Source organism: Cyclopterus lumpus, chromosome 6 (assembly GCF_009769545.1).
Source record: "Cyclopterus lumpus isolate fCycLum1 chromosome 6, fCycLum1.pri, whole genome shotgun sequence".
In the NCBI taxonomy this organism is placed as follows: Eukaryota; Metazoa; Chordata; class Actinopteri; order Perciformes; family Cyclopteridae; genus Cyclopterus; species Cyclopterus lumpus.
Window position 1 is genome coordinate 24,938,131 of NC_046971.1, and position 12,858 is coordinate 24,950,988.

The following is a 12,858-nucleotide window of genomic DNA, read 5'->3' on the forward strand; positions in this document are numbered from 1 at the left end:
CTACCTCGGGTAAGGGTATCTCAAAAACTAAAGCCTTCTTTGGGATTTGCTTCTCTACGTTACTAAGTTACATAAGGTTGAAAGCCCCTGCTGTCGCTGCTTTCATGAAACTCTGAACAAGGATTTTCCCGACAAACGTGAAGGCCGCATATGCTGGTCACCATAGCAACAGGACGCCATGAGGAAGCAGATCCGCGTTGTGCTCTTCAAGACTCTCCGCCTTTTGAACCTGGCTACATCGATGTTGTTAAGCAGTTCGTGAACCACAGCTGGAAAAGAAGAAGTAGCAACAGGAGCGTGACACGAAAGGAAGATGCCGTTGCTCGTAACAGACTACTCGTGGACACAGACGGACTCCACGGTCTGCTTAAGCGTGCCACTAAAAGGAGCGACGGTCCGTCAAGTGGACATCCTGTCTACGGACCACTACCTAAAGGTAAAGTTAGCCAAGTGGACATCCTGTCTACGGACCACTACCTAAAGGTAAAGTTAGTCAAGTGGACATCCTGTCTACGGACCACTACCTAAAGGTAAAGTTAGTCAAGTGGACATCCTGTCTACGGACCACTACCTAAAGGTAAAGTTAGTCAAGTGGACATCCTGTCTACGGACCACTACCTAAAGGTAAAGTTAGTCAAGTGGACATCCTGTCTACGGACCACTACCTAAAGGTAAAGTTAGTCAAGTGGACATCCTGTCTACGGACCACTACCTAAAGGTAATGTTAGTCAAGTGGACATCCTGTCTACGGACCACTACCTAAAGGTAAAGTTAGTCAAGTGGACATCCTGTCTACGGACCACTACCTAAAGGTAAAGTTAGCCAAGTGGACATCCTGTCTACGGACCACTACCTAAAGGTAAAGTTAGCCAAGTGGACATCCTGTCTACGGACCACTACCTAAAGGTAAAGTTAGCCAAGTGGACATCCTGTCTACGGACCACTACCTAAAGGTAAAGTTAGTCAAGTGGACATCCTGTCTACGGACCACTACCTAAAGGTAAAGTTAGCCAAGTGGACATCCTGTCTACGGACCACTACCTAAAGGTAAAGTTAGCCAAGTGGACATCCTGTCTACGGACCACTACCTAAAGGTAAAGTTAGCCAAGTGGACATCCTGTCTACGGACCACTACCTAAAGGTAAAGTTAGTCAAGTGGACATCCTGTCTACGGACCACTACCTAAAGGTAAAGTTAGTCAAGTGGACATCCTGTCTACGGACCACTACCTAAAGGTAAAGTTAGCCAAGTGGACATCCTGTCTACGGACCACTACCTAAAGGTAAAGTTAGCCAAGTGGACATCCTGTCTACGGACCACTACCTAAAGGTAAAGTTAGCCAAGTGGACATCCTGTCTACGGACCACTACCTAAAGGTAAAGTTAGTCAAGTGGACATCCTGTCTACGGACCACTACCTAAAGGTAAAGTTAGCCAAGTGGACATCCTGTCTACGGACCACTACCTAAAGGTAAAGTTAGCCAAGTGGACATCCTGTCTACGGACCACTACCTAAAGGTAAAGTTAGCCAAGTGGACATCCTGTCTACGGACCACTACCTAAAGGTAAAGTTAGCCAAGTGGACATCCTGTCTACGGACCACTACCTAAAGGTAAAGTTAGCCAAGTGGACATCCTGTCTACGGACCACTACCTAAAGGTAAAGTTAGCCAAGTGGACATCCTGTCTACGGACCACTACCTAAAGGTAAAGTTAGCCAAGTGGACATCCTGTCTACGGACCACTACCTAAAGGTAAAGTTAGCCAAGTGGACATCCTGTCTACGGACCACTACCTAAAGGTAAAGTTAGTCAAGTGGACATCCTGACTACGGACCACTACCTAAAGGTAAAGTTAGTCAAGTGGACATCCTGTCTACGGACCACTACCTAAAGGTAAAGTTAGTCAAGTGGACATCCTGTCTACGGACCACTACCTAAAGGTAAAGTTAGCCAAGTGGACATCCTGTCTACGGACCACTACCTAAAGGTAAAGTTAGCCAAGTGGACATCCTAGGTGCAGTCCAGTAGTAATAATAAAAAAGACCTCCAGTAGTAATAATAAAAAAGACCTCCTTAATGCAGGGGTTTGCAACACGATGCTCCGGAGCCGCGTGCATTTTTGCCCAGTGGACACTCTTTCAAAGGGAACACCTCTTATGTTTGAGTTTGAAGTATTACTGTGTCACTGCAAAAAAAAAAGTTATTTTTGGTTTAACTCAAATGTGCATGGATAAATAAATTAATAAAAGAAAAGTCACGGAGAAAAATAGAGTTTAATTCTGCGTGGACGTATTCATTTGCTTTCACTGCCATGATTGATACGTGGCGAGAAATGATCAAACTACAAAAGATGTTGAACAACTCTTCCAGAACAAGCACACAGCATTTTCTGAAAAGTATCAAGCTGCAGACGACTGCTGCAGCAAACTGAGCAAATAACAAGACCACTCTACCCCATAAGCCACACATATGGGGAGGGTTCAGGACCTGCATAGTTAGCTGATTAATTGACCTCAATGTAGGCCAATACATGACAGTGTATTTATTTATTTTTCTCATTAGAGTTTGATATTGTTATCACCGGTAAACTAGCAATACAATGTCAAGAATTGTCTTCTTCTAGTTCAATAATTTCATAAATACAACAAACTATACTTTTTTTATATATAATATAACTATATATAAAAAATATAAAACTGTATAAGCTGTGATATCAAATAGCTTTTGCTGTTCCGACCAAATTCTAATTGGTGGAAAATAGGGCAAAATGACTCTTTGGATAGGAAAGGTTGCTGAATCCTGACCTAACGTCTATTCCGAACCACTTTTCCTTGCCTGCTTCAATATGACTTTATTAACAACATAAACAACCCGGTCCAATTACTTTATTAACAACATAACCAATAGTTGAACAAGACGTCAGTTCACAGGATAGTTGAACCAGACGTCAGTTCACAGGATAGTTGAACCAGACGTCAGTACTCAGGATAGTTGAACCAGGCGTCAGTTCACAGGATAGTTGAACCAGACGTCAGTACTCAGGATAGTTGAACCAGACTTCAGTAATCAGGATAGTTGAACCAGACGTCAGTACTCAGGATAGTTGAACCAGACGTCAGTTCACAGGATAGTTGAACCAGACGTCAGTACTCAGGATAGTTGAACCAGACTTCAGTAATCAGGATAGTTGAACCAGACGTCAGTACTCAGGATAGTTGAACCAGACTTCAGTACTCAGGATAGTTGAACCAGACGTCAGTACTCAGGATAGTTGAACCAGACGTCAGTAATCAGGATAGTTGAACCAGACGTCAGTAATCAGGATAGTTGAACCAGACGTTAATACTCAGGATAGTTGAACCAGGCGTCAGTTCACAGGATAGTTGAACCAGACGTCAGTACTCAGGATAGTTGAACCAGACTATAATCATGGAACTAACACCGCCATCGCTGCGAGGGCTAGACTAGAAGCATGGCAATATATCTTATAATGAGTCATTTCGGTGTTCCTCCCCAAACAGTATACATTGTTTTCCACTTTCTTTTCGGCACAGGTGCATTACCCACCACATCTGTTTGAAGCCTTCCTATTTGAACCTGTTGATGATGAGAGAAGCACGGCAAAGGTTGGAGACGGAGTTGCAGTTTTCAGTTTGCCAAAGAGGACCAATAAAGTGTGGGAGCAGCTGATGATAACTACAAGTAAGAGCATCCAGCTGACCGTGTAGTCATTTCACGCACCATCTATCTCCAATAGGCAAGATGATGATTCCTGTGTCAGTGCTGCAGCTGTAATCATTAAATGAGTCTGGGGTCACACTTTGATCAATAAATATAGACAACTATTGTTACAATTATTATCATTATGATTATTATCTCTGCCAGGAGGATCATGCGATTGGTCACGTGTGGGCAGATGTCCGGAAGTGAGTGTACACCTGTGTGTCTGTACACGGCTAATTTTTAATTCTGCTGCAGTAAATTGCATCATATTTTGAGTGTCCAGTTCTGTCTGCATGCATGAGACTCAGACTTTATCAGAACACCTTTTATTACCTGTTTCATACTGCATAGATATATACTTGAGATACTGACTACATTTTCATGCACATTCATTTTCCACTATTATTCCAAATATGACAATATTCCGAGATAGACTATCTAAATCATTGTAGTGTATTTATTGGAATTTATTTTTCTGCTGATACCAATACACATAATATGTTGAGCCAATACAAAATAATTAGAGGAGAGGTGTTCAAACATTTCATGCCAGGAGCCATTTGGAGAAAAAGAAAGTTCTAAGCACCATCACTATTTTATCTTTACCTCATTTTAATATTACAGTTCACATAGCAGTACATTTGCCTCCCATTAGACTGGAACAGTGATGCTGTGCCTAGGCAGGTTGTGTGGAAGTCTTTATTGGACATTTAAAGTGCATCACAGATAATGGGCCCCCTCATGGCTCAACTATGGCCCTGTCTATCCTCCACAAACATCAGCCTCTGATAACATAATACACACTATAGTGGCCATTTGTCCGATAAATAAAAAACAAACATAAATCAAAAAGGGCCACTGACGCACCATGGGTTTGTGATTTACGCAGGCAAAAATAATGCATTTTCCATACAGGATGCTCATGGAAATAAAACAAGCAAACACAAGAACAAAGGACCTCCTCATGCTGCCTCTCCTGCTCTGGTAAAATACCATAGGCCTACCCAGGTGCATGCTGGTCCTGTACCTGCCTATATGTAGGAACATATAACCCCAGGTGCCCACAGCGTTACCCAATTAATAAGCAAACAAACATCCAAAAGACTATGTATACCTAGACAATGATTTCTATTCTCAAACGGAGCTATTTCTGCAACATACAATGAAATTAGGAATATTCTATGTGCCATGTATTGACCTTAAGTGAATCTTCTTGATGAACCTACGACAGAAAAAACATTTGTAAAAGGAGCTTTGTCAGGCAACACTCTCCTCGGGCAATTCTGCCATCTTCTGTTCACCAAGTTTCCTCTGTTGCGTCTACAAACAACACAGTCAGATATGACTTTGCTGGCAGCAGAGTTTGCGTTATTGATCCAGTACTTTTGCTGTAACCTGGACAACATGTGATTTCTTCCTGCATGTCTCAGCTGATGATGGATATGGTTCAACATTAGTTTGGATACATGCAGGTCTTTGGACAAAATGACTGGATGTTTGGATTCTGCTAGGATTTCAGCTGTGAACGTGTGTCTTTGTATGTATTGAATGATTGATTACTCTGCCTTTGCTAGATCTTCAGGAGTTAGGCTTTGCCCTTTAAGTGTGGCTTTTAAGCTCTGAACTCTTCATGTTCCTAAATCTTTAGATTGTCCTTTCTGAGGCCTGCAGAAGCACAAAACTCCTTTCTCTACTGTCCCAATAGCATGATAATTTCTTTGAGCATCAGAAACCAAGCCACATATCTTTTTAGTCTAATCCAAGATGAAAATCATTTTCTAAATCCTTGATGATAGCATTCACCATGAAGTCCCTTTTGACCTCTGGGTCATCTGCTGAAATCACATCAAGATCCACCTCCAGTTTAGGCCACGCCTCCTTTGACTTGTATACAAACTCCGGTCCTTTAATCCATCTGCTGTGTTTCAGAGAATCCTCAGCTCTTAATCCTCTTGATGCTTCATCTACTGGATTCTCCTTAGAACCCACATATCTCCACTAATCCACATCTGCAGCTTCTCTGATAACAGCGGTTCTGTTTGCCACAAAAGTGTGAAATCGCCTGGTCTCACTAGAGATATATTTAAGAACTGTTGTGCTGTCAGTACAGAAGACTGACTTCTCAAGCTTAAATTGCAACTCCTTCCGAAGCATTTTATCAACTAGAACAGCAAGAACTAAGGCTGTGAGTTCCAGTCGAGGAATTGTAGTCTGCTTTAGTGGAGCCACTGTGGCCTTTCCCAAGAGAAATGCAACATGTACTTTATGATCTTTTTCCAATCTCACATGAGACACAGTTCCATATTCAATTTGACTGGCATCAGAAAAGTGGTGAAGTTGGACTGTAGCAGGGTCTCTAAAGTCTCTGGGTTTAATACAGCGGTCCACTTTGAACTCAGACATCCTTTGGAGGTCCTCAAGCTAATTAGACTATTGCTCAGAGAAGAAGTGGGGAATAGCATCGTCCCATCCCAAGTTTCTCTTACAAAGCCCCTGCAGCAACAGCTTGGCTGGCATACTGAATGGGGATGGAAATCCCAAAGGGTCATAAAGGACAGGAGAGGAGGGGACGGCCGGGGCGCCGACAGGACACGGAGACTGCTGGGGATCCGCAGAACAGGACTGGGATTCCGGAGGCATGGCCTGCGGCACGGAGGCGGCACCGAGAACCAGCGTGGGCTGCGGCACGTAGGCGGCAGCTAAAACCGGCATGGCCTGTGGCACCAGAAACCGACATGGCCTGCGGCACAGAGGCGGCAGTGAGATCCAGCGTGGGCTGTGGCACGTAGGCGGCAGCTGAAACCGACGTGCTAATGGCAATTCAAAGTAATTTGCCTTAATGTCAGACATTTTGAAAGTTTCTTCTAAACTGCTTGTTGCACATCATTCAAATTCCGCAATCGGAAATAAATACAGGCAAAGGGCATGCAAAGGGTGCTCACTAGCCGATTAGATCCAATTCATCACACAAAGACGCACACTGAAGTCGGCTTTTTAATCAATGAAAGCCGCTGATAGTGGTGTGTGGGTATGGCACAATGATCGCATGCAGCGATTCAACGCTGTCAGACTTCTCAAACTTCACAAAATATGGCAAGGTTTTTTTTATTTTACGTAGTGTCCATTTGTCCCAAAAAAAAAACATGAATCAAAGGGTCACTGATTTTCCATTCAGGATTCCGGTTTTCTCATGATTTATTGAACTAAACAAAACGAGCAAACAACCAAAAGATTAATGGACCTCCTAATGCTGCCTCTCCTGCTCTGGTAAAAAAACATAGGCCTACCCAGGTGCATGCTGGTCCTGTATCAGCCTACTCCTATATATAACCCCAGGTGCCCACAGCTTTACCCAATTAATAAACAAATGAAAAAACAAAAAAACACAAGTATACATAGACAACAACGAAATAAACTAAACAAGCTATCCTAATAGATAAAAAAAATCTAACCTAAATAAGCAAACATATAGAATAATAATCACTAAATACTAACATCAAATAAGTATAATAGTGGTAATACAAAAAAAATCTCTAGGGGGCTAAACAGAAATGTTTTCATACCCAAATGTGAGACCCTTAAAATACAAACAGTTTATTCAGTCCTGATATGCATTCAACATTTTGTGATAAAGCACCCAAAAGCAAGAAGAAACGCTAGAGTTTCAATGCAGCAAATACATGACCAACCTTTTAGAATAGCGCATCATCTTGGGAAATCTGGACTAATTCCTGTACAACTCAGACACAGAGAGCTGCTGGTGGCAATTTGGAAGAATCACACAGTGCATTAGAATGAGCGCCTGTACTCCTTCTACATCCACAGAGAACGTCCTTTTTCAATGGCTCTTGAAAGTGCTGGTTAAATTCACAGTGGAAATCATTTCTGGCAGAGTTGGGTAGTCTGCAGCATTGCAGTCACTGGTTTGCCTTCAAAGAGTTAAGGTTTCACAACCAGTGATTTCAAGTGTGCATCGTTTTCTTGGAAGATTTTGGTCAATGTGCTGTGATTTCCATGCAAACCAATTAGTTCTCCAAGTCTCCAATAGCAAATGAATCCAGCATTATACCTCAATGTGTTTCAGATGATAAAGGAAAAAAAGAGATCAGAGAAAGGGCTCTGTTGAAATACCAGGAGAAGCTCTCTGCACAGTCCACATCCAAGGTGAAGAAAGGGCATGCAGAGAAAAAATATGCACTGGAGAAAATGATGAAGGTACCATACTCAGTGACAGCACAATCTACTTATAGATCACATCACCAAGTGTCCAAAATGACCAGTTGGAAATCTGCTGTGAAATCTAGAACGACTTATTCTTAGTGTGTTTCACTTGATCCCAGCTTGAAAGGGAGAAAAGAGACAGTATCCAGAAAATCAAGGACAAAGAGCGAGAGAAAACCACAGCAGAGCTGGCAGCATGGCAACTGAGACAGAAAGAAAAAGCAGAGGAAGAAGACCAACTCAAGCTCCACAGTCAGAGAGACGGTCAAAACAGACGAAAAGCTATGACAGAGAAGCAGGAAAATAGACGTTCAGATGGAGCACATGTCAAGCTGGGTAAGTCACTTCCTGTGTGATCAAATCTGCTCCTACACTGGTTGCTTTTGCATTTTTATTGAACACATTCCTGCATTTAGATCAAAGAGGCGACAGTGAAGCAAAAAGCAGGAGAAAACAAGAGGACCTGCCTGCTCCGAGACTCGTTGGAAACATTCAAGTCACATTTACCCCGCGACTTTTTCCAACAGCCCTCAGGGAATCAAGAGTGCCAGAAGAGGAAGAGGTGACAGTTTCTCACCTCCTTTATGTCATTTACAGGGTTTCCTCTTGTCGTTAAACAACAGTAAGCATAATGTAGAGATTCCTTCCAAGTGTTGTACACAACGTGGCAACATTCACACACACATTCTTCAGGATCTAAACACTAACACATTCACACAGCGATGGGCTTGGTGCCTTCCGTTCTTCCGTTTAGTGGATTAGCCACTTTGTTTTCCAATAACTGAATGACATGATTTAATCTTCCCTCCTCTTTTTTTGTCTCTTTAAATGTGCATGTGGTACTTATCCACTTCAACGATACATTCAATATTTTTAATTAATTGATTAACTTCTGGACAATGGATCATATGTGTTTAATGTTCACAGCGTTCAAAACATATCCCACATATTCTGAACACATTAGAGGTGAAAACTGAATGCTCGCTGGATAGCCTGACCAAACTCTACGCCCTTGATTATCTCTTCCATTTAAATGTTGTGTTTACAAACTGTAAGCCACAATTCCTGTATAGTATGCCTTTTAAATTATGAAACATTCCCAGAAAACAACATGTCTCCAATTAAAGCTTTGTGTAAAGATTAAATGCATCATATCTTTTATGAGTGAAATTAACATTTTACCAACAGTGGCTCAAAAAACAAGCTGAAGGAAGGCGTTCAGTAAATGCAGATGTCGAAGAGCTGGGGGACCTGAAGGAGGAGGAGAGGAACCCTGACTGGTTAAAGGACAAAGGGGAGTAAGTGAAGTCTGCTCTCAAATCTATTTAACAGCGTGTGTTTTTGTGAACATTTGGGGTCACTAAATTGATTTTTTTCCTTCAGCAAATGTTTTGTGACTGGGGACCACCTGGGGGCAGTGAACGCTTACAGCCTGGCTATCAGGCTCAACAGAAAGATCCCAGCTCTGTATTCAAACAGGGCTGCCTGCCATCTGAAGTTAAAAAATCTTCACAAGGCCATTGAGGATTCCTCTCAGGTCTGGACTATCACAGCATTTTACATGTGTTCATCTCTCCTCTACTCTGTGTCAGAGAACATTGAATTCAAGCTGCACTGCACGTCGCTGTCTTGAAACTGTACAAAGAGAGAGGAAAAAATTATTATAACACTGCAGCCTCTGCACTGTGGATACAATTCTTGAAATCAAACATATCTTCAGTGGATATCATGTTGAGATCGAGTTTGATATCATATTCAATATTTGCCGTTTTTAATGGCAGTGTGATTTTCTTTCTACTGGCATGAGTTCTATATACTTTTCTTGTGAATCATTAGAACAGTGAAGCTGCATTAAGCCATTATGTAAAGTAGGAATACACATCTGTACTTGTTTATCTGCAGGCACTTTATTTATTGACTCCACCAGTTGCTGCCAATGCAGCTTCCAGAGCCAGAGCCCATGTCCGCCGAGGGTCTGCTTTCTGCCAGCTGCAGCTCTATACAGAAGGTTTGAGCAGCAACAGTAACACTGTTGTAATGGATCCCCGAATATATAAAGTGTCATGAAACTTACTGCTGGTGAAATTACTCCTTTATTTTCTTCCTTTGGGTCAAAATACATTCATTAAACTTGTAAACTATCACCGCCGTAAGAGCTTTAGCCTCGTACAGGTCCATTAAACTAATAAACTTTCTTAAATGTATAAATGCGCATCCGTCCGTAACAAGATCTGTAGCCATACTGTCAAGTTCGCATTCAGATGTAAAACAAAACTGTGATTCCTTTTACCTTTTCAAAAATAAAAGTCTGATTCATCTATTAGAGAGAAAGTAGCATAAAGCCTCTATAAATTCTTCAAACAATACAATATCATCTAGGCATACGTCAAAACCAATAAGGCAAATACAAAGCAGGCTATCAACCCAAAACAATAAACCTTCCATGGGGTTATTTACAACTGTTACTATACATCTTTGAATTTGATGTGTTGGTTTTACACACACACTGTTGTATTGTGTTTAAAGACATAATAGTAGAGTAACAATAGCCTACGTCACTGTAGCATGTCTCTTCAGAATGATAAACAAATGGCTGAATAGGTGACTATGTCCGTCTGCTCTGTGCTGTCAGCTGATCTATGTGGCATGTTTTCTCAGGGCTACAAGACTACCAAGCTGCTCTAAAGATGGACCCTCACAACGAAGCGCTGCAGGCAGACACACAGAGAGTCAGAGACAGTATTCAAGGCACTGCAGCGGACCCCTAGACACAGTGAAACCCAGCCTACGGTGCATAGCGTCTGGCTGCTTATTGTTGGTGTTATTTGTCTCTTCCCCAAAGGTTTAATAAATGACAACAAAGAACAAAAGGCTGCTGCATATCTGTAACCCTGCTGTATCCATTTAGCTACAGGCTTCAAGTTGGAAACATCTGAGATTAGATTTTACTTTATTCATCCCCAGGGGGAAATTACATGAAGCAGCAGCAAACATGTTTACAAATATACAATAAAATAAAATAAATTAATAGCAGGGCATATTACATTTAAGAATTTAAATAATAAAAGGAAATGAAAATGTAAAAAATAAATAAAAATGAAAGTGTATACAGTGTATCTAAAGTATAAAGTGACAGCGGTGCAAGGTTTATTCATGTTCATTTGAGGAGGATCTGGCCAGAGGTGATTTATTATAAAGTCTATTTGCAGTTGGCAGGAATGTTCTCCTGTATCAGGAATGTTCTCCTGTATCAGGAATGTTCTCCTGTATCTGTCCTTGTGACAGCGTTGCGTGCTCCGCTGTCCCTGCAGTAGGTGGTGGAGAGGGTGGTCCGGGTTATCCAATATGTACAATAATTTCTTCAGTGTCCTCCTCTCCCCCACCTGGCCCTCTCCCCAATCTGATCAATGATGACATGTATAGCATGTCGTCATTCAACCGCTGGTTGTCCAGGTGGTGCCCAGTAAACAATGTGGGCTACATAGATAACTGGCAGACTTTCTGGGGAAAGCCTGATCTGATGAGGCGAGACGGTATTCATCCCACTTGGGATGGAGTGGGTCTCATTTCTGCGAACATGGCGAAGTTGATTAACAGACTTAATCCATGACCCAGAGTTCAGATCAGGAAGCAGAAGCAGAAGCAGAGTATTACACCTTTCTCTACACTTCCATTCAAGCAGTTACCCACCCTTAACTCTATAGAGACTGTGTCTGTCTTAATATCAGACAATCACATTGATTTATTGTGTCTTACTGAAACCTGGCTGAGCCATGAAGAATATGTCAGCCTAAATGAATCAACTCCTCCAAGTCATATTAATACTCACATTCCTCGAGACCCCGGCCGAGGAGGTGGAGTAGCAGCCATCTTTAACTCAAGCCTATTAATGAATCCTAAACCTAAACTAAACTACAACTCATTTGAAAGCCTTGTTCTTAGTCTTTCACATCTAACCTGGAAAACATTACAGCTGCACTGTATTCTATTTGTTATACTGTACCGACCACCAGGTCCATATTCAGAATTTATATCTGAATTTTCACTCACTGCTTTGGCCACACCCTCGACCTTGTTCTTGCATATGGCATTGACATTGAGCATTTGGAGGTCTTCCCACAGAACCCTCTTCTGTCAGACCATTACCTCATAACTTTTGAGTTTATACTCCCGGAGTGTACACCGTTAGTCAAAAGTTTCTACACCAGATGTCTAACTGACAGTGCTGTAGCTAAATTTAAAGAACCGATTCCTTCTGCATTTGATTCAAAACCACGTCTCAATGTGACGAGGGACTCCTGTGCTAACTTTAGTCCGTCCCAGATTGATCATCTTGTCGATAGTGCTACAGGCTCACTGAGAATGAGACTAGACTCGATAGCCCCACTGAAGAAAAAGACGAATAAATCTCTTAAGTCCCTCCAGTTGATCCAGAATGCTGCAGCTCGTGTACTCACAAAAACTAAGAAAAGAGATCACATGACTCCTGTATTAGCTGCTCTGCACTGGCTCCCTGTAAAATCAAGAATCACATTTAAATTTCTTCTCCTCACCTACAAAGCCTTGACTGGTGATGCACCATCATATCTTAAGGAGCTTGTAGTACCATATTGCCCCACTAGAGAGCTGCGCTCACTAAATGCGGGGCTACTTCTGTTTACAGGCTGCCAATGTGTGGGCACCTGTAAAACACCCACTAACCATCGAGGGAGATGTCCCAGTGACATGGCCAAGCGAAAAACCTTCTTAGCTTAACCATTTCTAAATAGACGTACACAGATATTTGTTTACATTTATAAAAGAATGTCTAAATTTGGGTTTCATTCATTTCAGGGACTTAATATGGAGCTAACCTTTATTATAATAGCACATGAAGAGATGCATAAATAAGTTGGCTAAACATAGTAAAACATT

The 12,858-nt window shown here is 41.8% G+C and overlaps 1 protein-coding gene across 1 annotated transcript; it reads left to right on the top strand.

Moving 5' to 3' along the window:
* The first annotated feature begins 313 nt into the window (after positions 1–313).
* On the top strand, positions 314–10,712 carry dnaaf4 (dynein axonemal assembly factor 4). The gene is made up of 9 exons (XM_034534073.1): positions 314–436; positions 3,555–3,702; positions 7,808–7,938; positions 8,064–8,280; positions 8,361–8,506; positions 9,133–9,242; positions 9,328–9,481; positions 9,847–9,952; positions 10,603–10,712. The coding sequence occupies exons 1-9, from the start codon at positions 314–316 to the stop codon at positions 10,710–10,712; spliced, it is 1,245 nt and encodes a 414-aa protein (XP_034389964.1).
* Positions 10,713–12,858: the final 2,146 nt, after the last annotated feature.